This window comes from Eriocheir sinensis, chromosome 13 (genome assembly GCF_024679095.1).
Source record: "Eriocheir sinensis breed Jianghai 21 chromosome 13, ASM2467909v1, whole genome shotgun sequence".
Lineage (NCBI taxonomy): Eukaryota > Metazoa > Arthropoda > Malacostraca > Decapoda > Varunidae > Eriocheir > Eriocheir sinensis.
The window spans coordinates 5,541,242-5,559,307 of record NC_066521.1 but is presented as its reverse complement, the minus strand read 5'-3'; the positions used below and the strand labels follow the sequence as shown (position 1 = coordinate 5,559,307).

At 40.4% G+C, this 18,066-nt stretch overlaps 1 protein-coding gene across 3 annotated transcripts in view; it reads left to right on the top strand.

Annotated features, from left to right (window-relative positions):
• The window catches only part of LOC126997912 (hornerin-like), a 118,564-nt gene that overhangs the window by 25,671 nt on the left and 74,827 nt on the right, over positions 1-18,066 (top strand). For all 3 annotated transcript variants that reach the window (XM_050859126.1, XM_050859128.1, XM_050859127.1), the window contains exons 2-3: positions 13,009-13,095; positions 17,621-18,038. In XM_050859126.1, the coding sequence (XP_050715083.1) occupies positions 13,042-13,095; positions 17,621-18,038 (472 nt within the window). In that variant the 5' untranslated portion in view covers positions 13,009-13,041. The remainder of the gene's footprint in view (positions 1-13,008; positions 13,096-17,620; positions 18,039-18,066) is intronic.

Here is an 18,066-nt window from a genome sequence, read left to right as displayed (position 1 = left end):
AAGAGGAGGAGGAGGAGGAGGAAGAGCAGGAGGAGGGGAGGAGGAGGAGGAGGAGGAGGAGGGCAAGGAAGAAAACAAGAAGGAAGATATATATGGATGAGGAAGAAGAGTAGAAAGACAAGTATCAAAGAGAACACACACACACACACACACACACACACACACACACTCACACACACACACGACTGGAAACCCAAGACGGCTCCTTGATACCACGTAATTATGGGATCCCACGACTCACAGCTTCCCACCGCCTTTCCCCTCCCCCTCCCTCCCTTCCTCCTTCACCCCCCCCTTCTGCCTATCCCTCCCTCCCTCCCTCCTTCACCTCTCTCCCTTCTTCAGTTCTTCCTTCTCTCCATCCTTCGTTACTTCACACCCTATTTTTTTTTACCTCCCCCCTCTCTCTCCTCTCCTTCCCTTCTTCTGTCCCTCTTCCCTCCCTTCTTCTGCACTTCCCCCTTCCCCCTCCTGTTCTCTCTTCTTCTCTCCCTCCTTCGTCTCTTCTCACCTCCCTCCTTTCGCTCTTCTGCCTTTTCTTTTCTCCTTTCTTCGCTTTTTCACACCATTTTTATCTTCTTCCTTACCTCCCTCCCTCCACCCATCCTTCTCTCATTCCCTTCCTTCTTTTCTCCATCCCTTTCTTCCTACCTTCGTTCCATTTTCCCCTCCTTTCTTTCCAACCCTCGTTCCTTCCATTTCTCCTGTCCTCTCTTCTCTCTCTCTCTCTCTCTCTCTCTCTCATACTCTCTCTCTCTCTCTCTCTCTCTCTCTCTCTCTCTCTCTCTCTCTCTCTCTCTCTCTCTCTCTCTCTCTCTCTCTCTCTCTCTCTCTCAATTGACAGGACAGACATGCAGAGAGAGAGAGAGAGAGAGAGAGAGAGAGAGAGAGTTGTAGGATTATGTGTGTTCTGGTGCGTGTGACAGGTGTGTGTGTGTGTGTGTGTGTGTGTAGTAACAATAATATCATTTTCTTTTAGTAATCCATCTTATTAATATTCTTCCTCTCTTCCTTCTCTTTTATTCTTCTTCCTCCTCTTTTTCTTTCTCTTTCCCCTTCTTCAGCACATTCTCTAGTCTATTCCTTTATCGTCCTTCCTTTGCCTTGTCATCCTCCCTCTCTCGTTCTCTTCTATTCTTTACAGTTCCCTCTCTTCTATTCCCTCTTCCTCTTTTTCCATCCTCTTAAACTCTCCTTCACCTTCGTTCGGCTCTACCTATTTTTTTTCTCCTTATTCCACTATCATCTTTTCTTTCCATTGTTATTGCTTAATTCTCTCTCTCTCTCTCTCTCTCTCTCTCTCTCTCTCTCTCTCTCTCTCTCTCTCTCACATCACTTTTCTTCCTTTCATTCCCTTCCTCTTCTTCCCCTTCCGCCTCCTCCTCCTCCTCCTCCTCCTCCTCCTCCTTCTCTGCCTTCTCTGCCTCCTCCTCCTCCTCTTCCTCCTTCTCGTCTTCCTCCTCCTCTTCCTCCTGCTTTTCATCATTCATTTTTCTCATTTTCCTTCTCTGTCCTACTTTTCTATCCAACCCCGCCCCCCTTTTTTAATCCTTCCAGCAACTGTTGTATCTCCTCTTGTTTTTATCTTTGTGTTTATCTCTCTCTCTATCTATTTGTGCAGAGTAGGATGACAAAATTGAATCAAGGGTTGAAAAATATACCTCATGACTTTAAATCTTCATTAAGAAAGGCGAATGTTGCGAGGAGACTTGGATTGAATTTATAAGTGGAGGAAGGGTTTCAATAAGGATGATGTTAATATGGTTTTGGTGGTAAGAGAGTCGGGTAGGACACGTACTAACAATTGGTTTAAGTTGGATAAATTCAAATTCAACAAAGAAAGACAATAATTAGTTTACCACTAGAGTTGTAGATGAGTGTAGCAGGCTCGACAGTCATGTTGTGAGTGCCAATACGATTTTGATACATTGAAGATGAGTTTAGAGAATGTAGTTATTCTATTGAGGGCGTCAGGAGGAAACTGAATACCAAAGTGCTTTCTAACACCAGTACTGGCAGCATCGTAATGTAGGCTTTCTGTTTCCTTCATTTCCATGTTTCCATGTTAGGTGGGTTCGCTTCACAGGAGCTACCATGCATGTATTGGTCTCCCAGCCTCTTGCAGCCTATACGTAACTGTTTTCTTATGTTCTTATTTTTAAAGTTCTCTTATCTCTTCGTTCCTTCCCAACTTTATCCTTTTTTCTCCTTCCACTCCTCCTTACTCTCTCTTTCCTTTACTTCTTCCCCTTCCTACCGTTAACCTCTTCTCCCTCCTCCTCCTCCTCCTCCTCCTCCATCATGTTCAGAAGCGCGTAACATTCCTTCTTTTTGTTTCTCAAGAAGGTTATCATTGCAGACTTTTGTGTTGGTTTGGGGTTAATGCCTTGACAGTGACCTTGGGAGAGAGAGAGAGAGAGAGAGAGAGAGAGCAACTTATTTCTCATGTCGAATTTAGCCCAAACTCACTCATTTTCACCTCTCTCTCTCTCTCTCTCTCTCTCTCTCCTTCTTGAGATAAATATATACCTCATGATGGATCGGTGCCCCTTTGCCTCCCCTCCCTTTCCTCCCTTCCCTCCCTCTCTTTATCCTTCCCTACCTTCCTCCCTCCCTCCCTCTTATCCTTGCCTTCCTCCCTTACCTACGCTTGCCCTTTCCTCCCTCCCTCCCTTTGCTAACCGATTATGTTGGCTGTTTTAGGTTAACATTTGTTGTCTTTTGTTGATGGTAGTTAGGTTCGAACTGTTCCTTCACTGTTCAGGACTGGAGACAGTTACTGCACTTCATAAAATGTTTATTGAGAGTTAGGTAATAAAAGGCCTTAATACTATAAGTTGTTCGTGGAAGTGATATCGTGGGCCGAGCGGAGCCGTCACTCTCGTGTCTCTCACTCTCTGGATTGGTAAGTCGGTGCGTAAGCTTAAAATATATTATACTAACTTACACGTATTTACAGTCTCAGTGAAACGCGAGGAATCGCCTAATGTCTGACACCCAAAAGACACGCCCTGCCAGGCTGCCACCACAACCTCCTGACTTGTTCTCTTCTCTGTTGTGAAAGTGCTGTCTCCCGGTGGCTTCTCCGGGCGGTGGTGTGCCCGGTGTCGAGTTAGCGGAATGTCCTTCCGTTGTCGCCACTCCCAAAACAACCTGACCTCGCCTAAACATTGTGTCACCGAACAGGGCATTTATTGCGGCATACATTCCACACATATATCACACCTATAATATACATTAGTGATACCTATATACATACCTATATACACATTTGAGTATCGGGCTTTTTTTAACATGTTACCTTTTTTTATGCCCCTGAACTGACTCCTCTGCTGTAAAAAAAAAAAAAAAAAAAAAAAAAAAAATATATATATATATATATATATATATATATATATATATATATATATATATATATATATACACACACATTGTGATACCTATATACATTAGTGATACCTATATACATTATATTGTGATACCTATATACATTAGTGATACCTATATACATTATATTGTGATACCTATATACATTAGTGTCTTACACCTTAGTCTTTTCATCTCTTTCCTTCCCTTCCCTCCTTTACCTTACCTTTCTTCTTCTTTCTTCCCTTCCCTTTACTTTAGCCATTCCTCTTTCTCCCTCCATTTCGTCCTTCCTTTCTTCCCCTGTTCCCTCAATTTCGTTACCCTTCCCTTCTTCCCTCCACCTTTCTTTTACCTTCCCTCCTTCCTTCCTTACCCTTTGCCTCTGCACCCCTATTATTTCTATCCCTCCTTCCTCTTTTTTTCCCTTTCCTTCCTTCTTTACCTTATCATCTTTCACTTCCTCTTAGCTTTCATTTCCTGCCTTACTTTCCCTTCTTCTCCTTCCTTTTTCATTTCTTTCCTCCCTTCGCTCACCTTTTCTCTCCCTCCTTTATTTCCAACCTTCTCCTTTATCTTACTTTCTTCCTTCTTCCTTCATGCTCCTACCCCCATTCCTTACCCCATTCATTTCCCTCATTGCCCTCATACCTTCCCCTCCTCCTACCTTCCCTTCCCCCATCCTTCCCTCTTCATACCCTTTCCATCCCTCCCCTCCTCCTATCGTCCTTTACCCCATTCCTTCCCTCCCCATACCTCTCCTATACCTCCCTCACCTCCCATCCCTTCCCTTATTCCTTTCCTTCCCATTCTTCTCCTACCCATATCCCTTATCTCATCCCTTCCCTCCCTATACCTCCCTCCCCCTTTATTTCAACCTCTATTTCCAACCTCTTCCATTCCTCTTCTTCCTTCCCCTATCCCTTCCTCTATCCCTTCCCCTATTCCTTCCCTCCCCATCCCTGCCCCCTCCTACCTTCCGTCCCCCTCTATTTCAACCTCTATCTGTTACCTTTCCCAGCCTTCCTTCCATCCCACCCCTTCCCCCATTCTTTCCCTCCCCATTCCTCCCTCCCTCCCTACCTCCTCCTACCTTCCCTCCCCCTTTTATTTCAACCTCCCTTTCCCAGCCCTCCTTCCATCCCACCGCCTCCGGGCCGCCATACCTTCCTCTCCCATCAAGATTGAGACGTGTAATAGACCCGTGGAATGATTTATTAGGCCTCAGAGGACAAAAAGACTGTGGTTTCAGGTAGTCGAGGTAGTCAGTCGTTCAGTGTCTCCCAGGGTTTTGCTTTTATATAGGGTTTTATAGAGAAAGATTGATGTGTTTCTTTTTGTGTTTGTGTGTATGTGAATGGTTTATGTTATTGTTGGTCTGTAGGTGACGGCAGGAGATTGTTATGGATGGAGCTAGGTTCGGTGTGAGCAAGGGAAGGTCTCAAGAAGTATTATATGTTTGGATTAACTGTAGAACGATTGATTGGTGTGTGTGTGTGTGTGTGTGTGTGTGTGTGTGTGTGTGTTATACCTATGGCTGGAAAGTCTAAGGATGCGACTTTTTTTCGGCATTATGAAGTAATCTATTGAAGTAAAATGTTTTGTTTGGTTTTATTGATATGATTTGGGGGGATATATATATATATATATATATATATATATATATATATATATATATATATATATATATATATATATATATAAAGATAGAGGTATATGGCTATTCTTTTCATCTATATCGGTTGATTGGAAGTAGTTGGTCATTCTTGGTCATGTTTGGTTAGAAGTAATTCGTTATATTTTTAATTTAATTCGGTTGATTATAAGGATTTTGTTAGAAGTAGTTGGCTGGAATTTGTTAGTCAAAAGTAGTTGGTAGATGGTTATTCTTTTAATCAAATTCGTGGCTAGAAGGTATTAGAACAAAGTATCCCAATCAAATATTTAAGTTTTGTTTTCAGGGAAAGTTATTGAAATATTGTATATCTGTAGTCGGTGTCACGTAACCGGGCGCAGATATTTTTTAGGGAGGGACTCGCGGACTTGGCAGCATTGGTAGGGTGGTGGGCCGCGAGTCCCTCCCTGAAAGATCTTCCGCGGCAGGGTCCGTGACACCGACTATAGTTTGTAAGGGGACGGTTTATGAAAAGGTAATTTGTTATCTTTTGATCAAACTCACGAAAGGAAAGCGTTATGAACTGACCTGTGTCTAACATTATAAAGAGATAAGGTTCTTTGCTATTTAAGGGTCCGTTCAACTTTTGCGGATTTAGTCTGAAGAAAGTCATACTTGTTTGTGTTTGTGTTGGTTTGTTGTCACTGCTGTGTGGATGAGAAGTGTTAGTGTCTTGATTTTAACTGACACGTTGTTCAATCGCTTTCTTTCTTTCTTTCTTTCTTTTCTTTCTTTGTCTCTATAGTAATTTACTTATTTTAACGTTCTTAATACTTTTTTCTTCCTTTTTTTCTATCTATATCTTTTTTTCTTTTTCTTTCTCGCTCTATTCAATTTTTTCTTTCTTTTTTTCTATCTATATCTTTTTTCTTTTTCTTTCTCGCTCTATTAAATTTTTTTTCTTTTTCTCTCTTTTAGTCTGTCTTCCTACATTTATTTACTTATTTATACGTTCTTAATACACTTCTTAATACGTAACTATATTATTTTTCTGCAGTTATTTGAAGGGCAAGAAACCTCGTGTTTGTGTGAACTTTGAAGTCACGGATGAACAAGCTGACAACGGGACTTGATTTGGGTTTATGAAGCGTTATCTTGTTTTTCCTTTACTTAACTAATGACTGTTCGAGTATGATTTTTTTTTGGCTGAACGAAGAGGATTTATTTGTGCGTGGTGTTTTGTTTTTCCTCGACTTTCGGTTGCGGTAATTTAGGATATAAAGTGGATTACATAATTTAGGATGAAATATCTTGGTTTTCGTTATTTCATCTATGCTTTTATTTTTTAAAGTTTTATTTTAGTTTAATTTTAGTTTCTAGATTATTTTTTTAGAACATAATTTAGGATGAAATATCTTGGTTTTCGTTATTTCATCTATGCTTTTATTTTTTTAAGTTTTATTTTAGTTTAATTTTAGTTTCTAGATTATTTTTTTAGAATGTTTTTTGTTAAGTATTTCTTTATTATTTAAGATTTTTGTGCTTCTTCGTTTTCTAACAATTTTTTTTAAGAGAGTTATAATAAGACTCATGCATGTACTTTTTGCGGTAATTTTTTGTGGTTAATTTTCCTTTAACTCAAAACTGAAGAATAAAAAGATGCGGCCTCGATTTGACTGATGATGCGCTTAGAAAACCAAAACAAACTAGGTTAATGTGAATGCTTAATTAATGAAAGTATAGAAATATATAAATAAAAATGAAATAAGTAGAACAAATATAAAACAAAGGAAGGAAAGAAAGAAAAAGAAAAAAAAGAGAATGAGAGAAAGAAAAATAAATAAATAAATAAAGAAAGAAAGAAAGAAAGAAAATGCAAGTCAAAGTGTCTGTCTCTTGCTTGCCATCCGTCGATTCGTCTGTCTGTCAACCTTTTTGTCTCGTCCTTTTCTTTTTAACCTTTTTCTTTCTTCTTTTTCTTTGCATTAACGTCAAGAGAGATCCATTGTTCGTGTTTGCTTTGTTGCTGCTCCACCTACTCTCTCTCTCTCTCTCTCTCTCTCTCTCTCTCTCTCTCTCTCTCTCTCTCTCTCTCTCTCTCTCTCTCTCTCTCTCTCTCTCTCTCTCTCTCTCTCTCTCTCTCTCTCTCTCTCTCTCTGTCTCTCGTTCCTTTTCCATTCATTACATTGTTTTTTCCTTTTTTTCTCCCCTCCTCCTCTTCCTCCTCCTCCTCCTCCTCCTCTTCTTCTTCTACCCCTTCCTCCACTCCGTTTCCATTATTAATTTTGAACCATATAAATTTTTTTTTCTCCTCATCGCTACTTACTCAGTTGCATTTCGAGGGCAAACGGACAACGAAGAGGAAGAGGAAGAGGAGGGAGAAGAAGAAATATTATTAGTAGAAGTAGTAGTAGTAGTAGTAAAAAAAATGGAACAAGGACAGCAATCCCAAACGAGAGGAAAAAGAAACTTATAGGAAGAAATCAGTTGAGAGAAACGAAAACAGTAAGACAGCTAGACCGACCGACAGACCGACAGGCAGATCGACAGGCAGGTATGTAGGAAAAAACAAACAAAAAAACAGGGACAAACAGACCGACAGTTGATGCGTGCTGAGTCGAAAGAAGCACCGCAGTGGAAGGGTCTTGCGCTCTTTAAGACACATAACCACAAGGATATTTTTACCTGTTTCTATATTGAGTTTCTTTTAGCAACCACAGGATCTCGTACCCTCTTTAGTATGACTATCGTGCACTGGGGAAGATATTTGTACTTTTAAGTTCATATATATTCGATTTTTTTTTTACTTCATTATTTATGTAGTCTTTCTCCCCCCAGCAAACAATGCAGTGGGTTGGTTTTCTTTCTCTTATATTTCTTTTTTACCATTTCTTTTTTGTTTTCATTGTCAAACTGTTAATAGAAGATCCTTTTGTCTTTCACTAGTTCCTGGGATTTTTTCTTTATATTTGGCAAATTGTATACTGGACACAGACTCTTTTGCTCCCTTTTCATAAGTTTTCTTTTTTGAAAAAAAAAATCACATACTTGTCTCACGCTTTATACGAGTATACACATGTTTATATAATAAAATATCACACTTTTTTCTCCTTCCTTATTTAATACATTTCCATTTGTGTTCATCCTTTTTAAATCGGTGAAAAACTGGTAATTCAGTATTTTTCGTTCTCATTTGAATGATTTTTTTTTTTACTACGAATCAATGAACTGCTATTTTTTTTTCTTTTTGATAACTCTTTTTGTTTTCGCTGCTTAAACTCGTGATATGACGATTCAGCTCTTGTAAACTTGTTTCCACACCACCTTGATTCTTTTTTTCGCTTTCACTGTTTAAGCTCGTGGAAACATGACGAAACAGCTACTCTAATACTTTTTTTTCCATACCATGTAACTGGACTCCCTGTGTACTATTCTGCGTCTTTTTTATGGCCTAGAAATGCTTTGTTTGCTCGCCGCTCTTTCCTCGTCATATTTCCTTCGCTTCAACGACTTCAGGTTCACAGCCAGGCAAAAAAATTGGTTCCTGTTTAAATTTCCATACACTCAGCATTCTCTCTCTCTCTCTCTCTCTCTCTCTCTCTCTCTCTCTCTCTCTCTCTCTCTCTCTCTCTCTCTCTCTCTCTCTCTCTCTCTCTCTCTCTCTCTCTCTCTCTCTCTCTCTCTCTCTCTCTCTCTCTCTCTCTCTCTCTCTCTCGTCTTTATTTACAAGGAGGTATTACTATATATTCGTTCCTCCTTCTTCCATATATTTTCTCTTCATTTATGTTAGAAGGCACATTACTGTAGTTCCTCCTCCTCCTCTTCCTTCCTTCTTTCCTTCCTTTCTTCCTCCTGCTCTTTCTTTTTTTGTGTGTGTAAAGTGAGACAGTTGTGTTCATTGGTTTTACATATCGCTCCTTTCCTCCACCTCCTCCTCCTCCTCCTCCTCCTCTTTCTTCCTTTATCGTCGATTCACTGTAGGTTAAGTTAATCGAGCGTTTGTGTCCTCCCTTCGTTCTCCTCCTCTTTCTCCTTCTCCACCTGCTTCTTCTTCTCTTCATCTTCTATCCATTTTCCGTTGATTCACCGTGTTTTGTTCAATGGTCATCTTAATCGTCCTTCTTCCTTCTTCGTTTTCCTTCTTCTCTTCGTCATTTTCCTTCTCCTTTTTTTTCCTTTTTTCTGTCATGTTTAAAAGTTCAGATCCTTCTTTGTCGTTTTTCTCCCTTTTTTGTCTTCCTTCCTTCTTCTCTTCGGGTTTCTCTTCTTCCCCTTCTGTCAATTTTCCGTTGTGTTTAAGTTAATAATGAGATAAAAAGTATAGTTCCTTGGTTTTTCTATCGTTCTTCTTCCTTTTACTTCCTTCTCCTCCTCCTTTTCTTCGTCCTTCTCTTCTTCCTCTTTTATCCTTTTGTTGTCGTGTTTAGATTCATAATGAGGTAAAAAGTTGAGTTCCTTTGTTTCTCTATCGCTCTTCTCCTTCCTTCTCCTCATTCTCCTTCTCTTCGTCCTTCTCTTCTTCCTCTTTTATCCTTTTGTTGTCGTGTTTAGGTTCATAATGAGGTAAAAAGTTGAGTTCCTTTGTTTCTCTATCGTTCTCCTTCCTTCTCCTCCTTCTCCTTCTCTTCGTCCTTCTCTTCTTGCTCTTTTATCCTTTTGTCGTCATGTTTAGGTTCATAATGAGGTATAAAGTTGAGTTCCTTTGTTTCTCTATCGTTCTTCTCTTATCGTTGTCATTCTTCTCCTCCTCCTCCTCCTCCTCCTCTTCGTCCCTCTTTCCTTCCTCTCCTATCCTTTTTCTGATTCTAATTCTGCTCGATAATGTTCCTTTGTTTCTCTATCGTTCTTCTCCTTTCTTCTTCGACTTCCTTCTCATCCTCCTTCTCTTCTTCCCTCTTTTCTTCCTCTCCTCTCCTTTTTCTGATTCCGATTCTGTTCGATAATGAGGTAAAGAGTTCAGTTCCTTCGTCTCTTTATCGTTCCCACGCTCAAACGGAGACAGGAAGTTGCCCATTTTCTTCTTTCTTGCAAGACTGACTTTTTGAGACCGGGGACTACGCGGTTTTATGTTACCGTCATTGTTATTGCTTTCCACTGCCCTCTATTGTTATTTTACCGTTCCATTGCCTCTTATTGTAGTTGTAGGAAGCTGCGGTGACGTTTCCATGCGCTTATTGCAACTCTAGAAGGGGCAGGACCTGATTTTGAGGTTGCCAAGTACGTATATCTGTAATTATTGTTGTTATTCGTGGGGTGTTGCTTTTCACAGATTTTTTTCTTTCCTAAATGTTGTTAATGAAGTATTCTGGGGTTGTCGTAATAATTTATGTATACGCAGTTTTACTCAAGATGGGTATTAGGTGGTGTTTGAAGTGAATTTAAAAGGGATACTTTGCTGGATTAATACGGAGATTGGCACCGCCGCCACGCGCAGGTATAGAATATGATCGCAGCTTTACCTTCCCTTTACCACTGTTGCTACTTTCTCCTGGGCTCCGTTGCTGCATTTATACATTTAATAGAGTAGTTTGAGTTTGAGGGGCACAATGCTTTATTTTGTTAGTTGCATTGTTACTGTCTTCCACTGGTCTCTATTGTTGTATCTGCACTTTTAATGAAGTAATTTGAGGGGGCTGAAATGTCCGCCCTGCACTGCTCCCGCCAAGAGGATGGAGAGAGATTTCAACTGACTCTGCTACCTTGTTTTTGGTCTTTTTTGTAAGGGATTACGATTTGTTTGGGATCGTAATATCGTGCCTTACCACTTATTATTACGTTAGAAGGTGCATAAGTTTATTTTACAGTTTTTTTTTTTTTATCTATGTTGTGTGTGCTGTTTTGTGGCTGTCGTATGGTAATGCCATTTATGTACGTAGTGTTACTCATGAAGGGGTATGTGTTGGTGTTTGAAGTGATTTGAAAGGGATACTGTACTGTTTTTTTTTCCTTATCCTCATTTTTGTGCTTGCTCCTGACCATTGTTGCTGCATCTATACATTTACCTTCTTCTTAGTGTATCAGTGAATCGCAGTAACGCTATATACCACTCACTATTATCGTTATTTTTATCAATATATTCATTATTATTATCCTAGTAAGTAGCAATTTTGTGATTTCAAGATGATATGTATATTTCGAAATTACCGAGGTCACAGCCACATACTTTTCCTGCTACTACTACTACTACTACTACTACTACTACGGGCCTCCATCTATTAGAGTTGCGTTGTGAGCGGTATATTTTCTCATATCCTTTCACAAAGCAATTCATTGGCCCCACCCCGCCAATGACTGTGGCCGACAACCATCTTTATTTAATATTACAAACTTTACTTAACATTCTATTTTTAAGCTAACAGAGCTTGTGGTTGATATGACTATCAACCACCGTCGCCTCAAAGTCCAGGTCAGCAATGCGGGTGGTTTTGGGTGCAGGTGACCTGGTTCCTCTCAGGCAGACCAAGGCTGACCTCAGGAGGGAGAAGGACAGATTGCATCTCATCCAGGCGACCACACTGCTTCTTGGCTGCTGTTTCTTATCCGCCAGTGTTTCGGCGAGTCTTGCGTAGAAGCTCTGCGCCCTTGGTCCCATCCCTCCTGCCGTCGTGAATACTACCGGGGTGAAGGAGCCCTGGTCCACATTCTGTATTCTTTCTTCATATGCTCTGTTCTTCTCTTGTTCGTTTCTTCTGTGGGCTGCATCAAGGGTCAGGTCTCTGTGGCAATGGGCCATGGGATCAAAGATCCTTATGTCAAAATATGCCCTTTGTCCACGAGTCCAAAACCCTCTGGCGCTAACATCCACTCGTGCTTCGTTCGAAACATTAGCGGTGCGTCTGGCGAGGTGTTCGCCTTGCAGAGGGAGCAGCATGGGTTCCACAGTCACGTCGTGGCAGACTTCTTTCAGCATCTGAGCTGTTACGTCTCTTACTTCATCATGTCTCATGCAGACGAAACCTCCTCTCTTGCATGTCATGGCATGACTACTACTACTACTACTACTACTACTACTACTACTACTACCATCATCATCGCCAACACCACGAAAACAACAACAAACACACAAACAACATCAGCTACAAACACGAGAACAACAACAACGACGACAACAACACAAGCAAGTCGTCGACCACAAGATGACCAAGAGAAATAAAAAAATAATAATTATGACCACACCGTCTGCCTCTCTCTCTCTCTCTCCCACGACTAGACTTGTTTACATTTGGCATCTCATTCTTGAGAGAGAGAGAGAGAGATTGAGATTTATGGTGTGGGAATTTCTTAACGAATCGTCCGAAAGGTATAGAAATTCGCTTTATTGAATTGTGTGCAAAAAGAAGAGGAGGAGGAGGAGGAGGAGGAGGAGGAGGAGGAGGAGAAACAGAAAGGTAAAGGGTAACACAAAGAGAAGGGGAAGAAGAGGGAGGAAGAAGAAGATAAAGAAGAAGAAGAAGAAGAAGAGGAGGAAAAAGAATAAGAAGATGAAAAAGGAGAAGAGGAAGAGAAAAAAATGATGAAGAAAGAAAAGTTGAAGCCAAAGGTAAAGCGTTAATGAAGAAGAGAAGAATGATAGGAAGTAGAAGAAGAACAAGATGAGGAAAAAACAGAACGCAAAGAAAAAGGAGAAAAAGAAGAAGAAGAGGAAGAAGAAAAAGAAGAAAAAGAAGAGGGTGAGGAAGAATGACGAAGATTAGAACGTGAACAACAAAAAGAAGAAGAAGAAGAAGAAGAAGAAGAAGAAGAAGAAGAAGAAGAAGAAAAAGAAGAAGAAAAAGAAAAAGAGGAAGAATGACGAAGATCAGAACGTGAAAACAACAAAAAATATTAATTAACCCACATAAAAAAACTGATTCTCTTTTTATATTCATTCTTTTTTGTGGCGTCATTTCGTGTTTCTATATATTGTTTCTTCTCTATTATCATTCTTTGTTTCATTTGTTATCATTATTTTCAAGTTTTTATGATTAACTGTGACCTATTTGTTGATTATTTGGATTGGTCTTTATTTTCTCTCTTTTTCTTTACAGACGCTGAAAGAAAATAAGAAACCTACTTGGAAAATGCAGACGAAGAATGTAAATGTGCAGTCACCATCTACTGTTAGCAAGAATGAGGTAACGTGCTGTTGTTGTTGTTGTTGGTGGTGGTGGTGGTGGTGGTGTCGGTGCTGGTGGTGGTGGTGGGAGTGGGGTGTTAGTGTTGTTGTTGTTGTTGTTGTTCTTCTTCTTCTTCTTCCTCTCTCTCTCTCTCTCTCTCTCTCTCTCTCTCTCTCTCTCTCTCTCTCTCTCTCTCTCTCTCTCTCTCTCTCTCTCTCTCTCTCATTAAAGTGCATTGCCTTCGGAGGGACACTTGAAGAGGGTTTCCTCCTAACCTCTCCCTCCCTTCCTTCTCCTCCTCCTCCTCCTCCTCCTCCTCCTCCTCTTGACACCTACTTCACCTTCATTCCTCACGTTCTTCTCCTTCTTCCTCCTCCTCCTCCTTCTCCTGAGCCGTATGAGAAACGATCGAAGCAACTCAACCTTGTGGGAAGAAAAACAACTACGAGGGATTTGATGCAGGTCTCCAAGTGTACCTGAACAAGCTCAGTAACGTCGGTCATCAAGCATTTTTGAGCTCTAAACAAACCTGGCTCCATATATTCAAACATTTCCTGCCATACCATTCACATTTGGCAAGGCTTTCGTACAGGCTGTGTTAGTATTTCCATGGGTAGATTTATGAGCCTAGTATAGGTTGACAAGGCTTCTCCGGCATGAAGGAGAAAAGAATACTCATGAGGACCCGACTAATTTTCATTGTGGCCTTTGGAAGTACTTGTTGTGAGAGCCGAAAGTGTCAGATAGTTCGGACTCTGGTTAATTAAAGAGAGGCGATGTTTTTACCGAGTCACCCGCCACTGGTACAATCTTCGCTCGGTGCATTTAGTACTAAAGCGATGAACTTCTTTAAATATCTCATTGACCTTTACTATTTCCTTTTTTTTTTCATGGTACCAGTAGTCTTCTTCTTGGCTTTTAATTCATATTTTGGGTCGGAGTTAGTCAGAAGTTTTGGATTTTCAGAGAATTAAGTCGACATATTACAAACTCAGTCGTACAAAGTGATATAAAACGAAATCAACAAGACCAGCTAAGCACGCCCTGAAGAACGGTCAAAAAGGAGAAAGTTGCCACAATTTTGTTGATGAAGACTAGTCCGACGTTTAATAAATCAGGTGTTTGCTGCGACAGGAGTGAACAGAAGATTCTCCTACGTAAGTGTGCAGCAAGTGCTTCAATACTGCAACCAGCCACGTTAAAAATCTCACATACCTACTTTCAGTTTCCTGCTCTTCATAGTTTCCATGTTTCCTCCTTATTGTTCAAGTTTTATCGTGTTGGTTGTGGTCGAGAGAGAGAGAGAGAGAGAGAGAGAGCAGGTAATTCCATCGTGTGACATTCCAACCCCTCTTGTTGGTCAACCTTCACCTCCTTCTCCTTCTCCTCCTCCTCCTCTTTTTCCCTTCCTCTTCGTCTTCTATTTCTTCCCCTCCTCTTCTTTAATTCTTCTCCCTTTACCCTCCTCCTCCTCCTCCTCCTCCTCCCCCTCCTGTATCTCTTCTCCCTGTATCTCGGTGGGGTGAAAGGTGTGTGTGTGAGAGAGAGAGAGAGAGAGAGAGAGAGAGAGAGAGAGGGGGGAAGGGGCGTCAAGTCAGGTTTAAGTGGGGAAAGGTCACGAAAACAACGATTTAATCCGCATTTTTCTGACCACCCCTTACGCTTTCTCTCTCTCTCTCTCTCTCTCTCTCTCTCTCTCTCTCTCTCTCTCTCACACACACACACACACACACACACACACACACACACACACATGACTTGCAGGATTCATATTTCATTGCTTATTAAAGAGACCAATTAAGGGAGGAGGAGAGATTTATCGACTTCCTTCATGAATATTACGCAGTCTCTCTCTCTCTCTCTCTCTCTCTCTCTCTCTCTCTCTCTCTCTCTCTCTCTCTCTCTCTCTCTCTCTCTACGCCCTTCTCTCTTTGCCTCAATCTCTCCTTTTCAACGCTTTTTCATCTCTTTCTCTCTTTATCTCCTCCTCTTCTTCCCACCTTCCCACTGCCTTCATTTTCTTCTCCACTAGCACAATCTCTCTCTCTCTCTCTCTCTCTCTCTCTCTCTCTCTCTCTCTCTCTCTCTCTCTCTCTCTCTCTCTCTCTCAACCCCCCGGCAAAGGTGTTACGTCACTTATAACGAGTCTATGATCCTCGGTATTTATTGTTTAGGTTCACACTTTCCCAGGTCAAGAGGCGAGGGATGGATCTCGTTCCCATGGTTATTATATTGTTTTTTTTTCTGATGTGGTAAAAGTTGAATTAGAGGCTTATTGGGTATCACTATTTATCTCCTTGGTATTTTTTTTGTCTCCTTTTCTTGATTGCTTTGACTCTTTTGCTCTTGTTTCTTGTATTATTATTTTTGTCTTCTTGGTTCTCTTAATTTTTTTTTTATCTTTTTCTACATTCTTTTGTTTTTTCCTTTTTTCTGCGTCGTTTCTTGCCATAGTTCTCTCGGTTCTCCTCTCGACCTTTTTGTCTCCTTTTCTTGATTGCTTTAACTCTTTTGCTCTTGTTTCTTGTATTATTATTTTTGTCTTCTTGGTTCTCTTAATTAATTCTTTTTTTTATCTTTTTCTACATTCTTTTGTTTTTTGCTTTTTTTCTGCGTCGTTTCTTGCTATAGCTCTCTCGGTTCTCCTCTCGGCCTTTTTATCTCCCTCCCTTTATTCCTTTGTTCTTTGTTTTCTTGTTTTATTTAAGCGTATTATTCTTATTTGCGTATTTTTCCTCTTTCACTTGTAGATAGCATGAGGTTAGAGGCTCATTTGGTATCACTCTTCCTGTTCTCTTTCTCCTTTTCTTTATTCCTTTGTTCCTTTTTCCTGTTAGAATTGATCCTTTTAGTCTTTTTTGCGTATTTTTCCTTCGTGTGGTTTAATTAATTCTCTCTCTAGTAGATAACGTGAGATTGGAGGCTCATTTTGGTATCACTTTTCTCTTCCTGTTCTTTTATTTTTATTTTTATTTCTTTATTCCTGTTCTCTATTTATGTTATTTTTCCCTCTTTTTCCCTCTTTTTCCTGTCTGGCTCATTGGGTATCTTTTCTCTTGTTAGTCTTTTTATCTTCCTTTCTTTATTCCTTTGTTTTGTTTTCCTATTTTAACTTTATCGTATTTTTTTTTTATTTACGTCTCTTCTTCGTTCTTTTGATTCTTCTCTTGTTCTTATCCCCCTTTCTTTATTATTTTGTTGTCTATTTTTTCTTATCTACGTAGCTCCCCTTTGTGTGGTTCACTGATTTGTCTTTTATATTTTTTTTTCGTCTTTTTAACTTTTCTCTTTCCTTTTATTTTCATTTCTTCCTTATCTTTTCCTCTTTTATTTATGGTTGTTTTTCCCTTCCCTTTTCTCTTCAGTCTTTTTTTTCCTTTTCCTTTTACGGTCTTCCATTTCCTTTCATATTTTTGCATTAATTTTCTCCATTTCCATTTCCTTTTCTCTAAATTCTTTTTTTTACTTAATTTTAACTTTTTTTTCCCTTTCCCATCGTTTTTTTTATTTCCTCTCTCCCTTTTCAATCTTCCAGTTCTATTTTTTCCCCTTTTATTTTATTTCCTCAATTCTTTTTAACTTTCTCTTCCCATTTCCTCTTCGATTTTCTCCCCTTTTCTTCCCTTTTCCCCAACATTGACGCCTGTTCATCATCTTTTCTTTTCCTTTCTCTGCCTTAATTCTCAACCCCATCTATTATCATTTCTATAATTTTCTCTTTTTCATCTTTTTCAAGTTCTTTTCCCTTTCCTTCTGTTCGAATTTTTCTTTTCCTTTCTCTGCCTCAACGCTAACCCCACCCCATCTATTATCATTTCTATAATTTTCTCTTTTTCATCTTTTTCAAGTTCTTTTCCCTTTCCTTCTGTTCGAATTTATCTTCTTTTCCTCTCTTCTCAACGTTGACGCCACTCCATCTTTTAACATTTGTCTATTTCTCTCCTACTTTACTCTTACTTTCCTTTACTCTTTACTCTTTCTCTTTTTAACTTTCTCTTCCTTTTCCCTCGGTTCGAATATTTCTTCTTTCCCTCCTTTCCCCTCCCCATTCTCCACTTCTTTTAACATTTGTATCCCCTTAAAAATACGATGAAAATGTAATTAGAAAATGGCCTCCGTGTTCCATCAGAGAAAATAGTTTTGTAAGGGCAACTACTATATTTTTGGTTCACCCTCCCCACCCTACTTTTGTCTCTTTCACTCTTTCCCTTTCCGTCTTCTTCCCCTCCTTCATTTTTCCCCTTTTTTTTATCTTTCCCTTGCTTATTCCTTTTCTTTCTCTATATACCTATTTCTTTCTCTCCCTTCCCTTCCTTTACCCGCCTCCATTCTTTACGTTTCAATCTCATCGTCTTCATATTCCTATTTATTTTCTATCCTTTTCTTTCCCTTTCCTTCCTCTCCCCCTCCTCCTTTTTTCCCCCTTTCTAAAATCATGTAGCACCTGTGATTTATTTTAGGGCAACAATTCTTTTCCTGTATGTCTATCCGTCTGTCTGTCTGTCTGTCTGTCTCTTAACCTTTATTCCATTTATTGTTTCAGAAAAATGCAGCAGTCGCGGCCATGACATCAAACGGCTCTCTGATGAACGGAGGGCATAGGATGAACGGCACGGGGGGCGGCGGGGGCGGAGGGCCAGCGGGGGAAGGGGGCACTAACCCCTCCTCCAGCCCCTACCAGCCCCTCCCCGTCACCTCCTCCACCTACCTCCAGATGGGTTCGCCTTACCTCCCCGTCCCTGTCTCCTCGAGTGCTAAGAACCAGTCACCATACCAACATCTTCCATCCGTGACGTCACCAGCTTACCAGCCAATGAACGGAGGGCAGAATCTGACGTCATCGGTGTATCAGCCAATGAATGGAGGGCAGATCATGACGTCATCCGCTTCATTGCCCTATCAGCCCCCTCCTCTGCCTCCTCGCGTTGGCCCCCGGCACAAGGAGTCCCCCATGCCCCCAGGTGAGAGAGAGAGAGAGAGAGAGAGAGA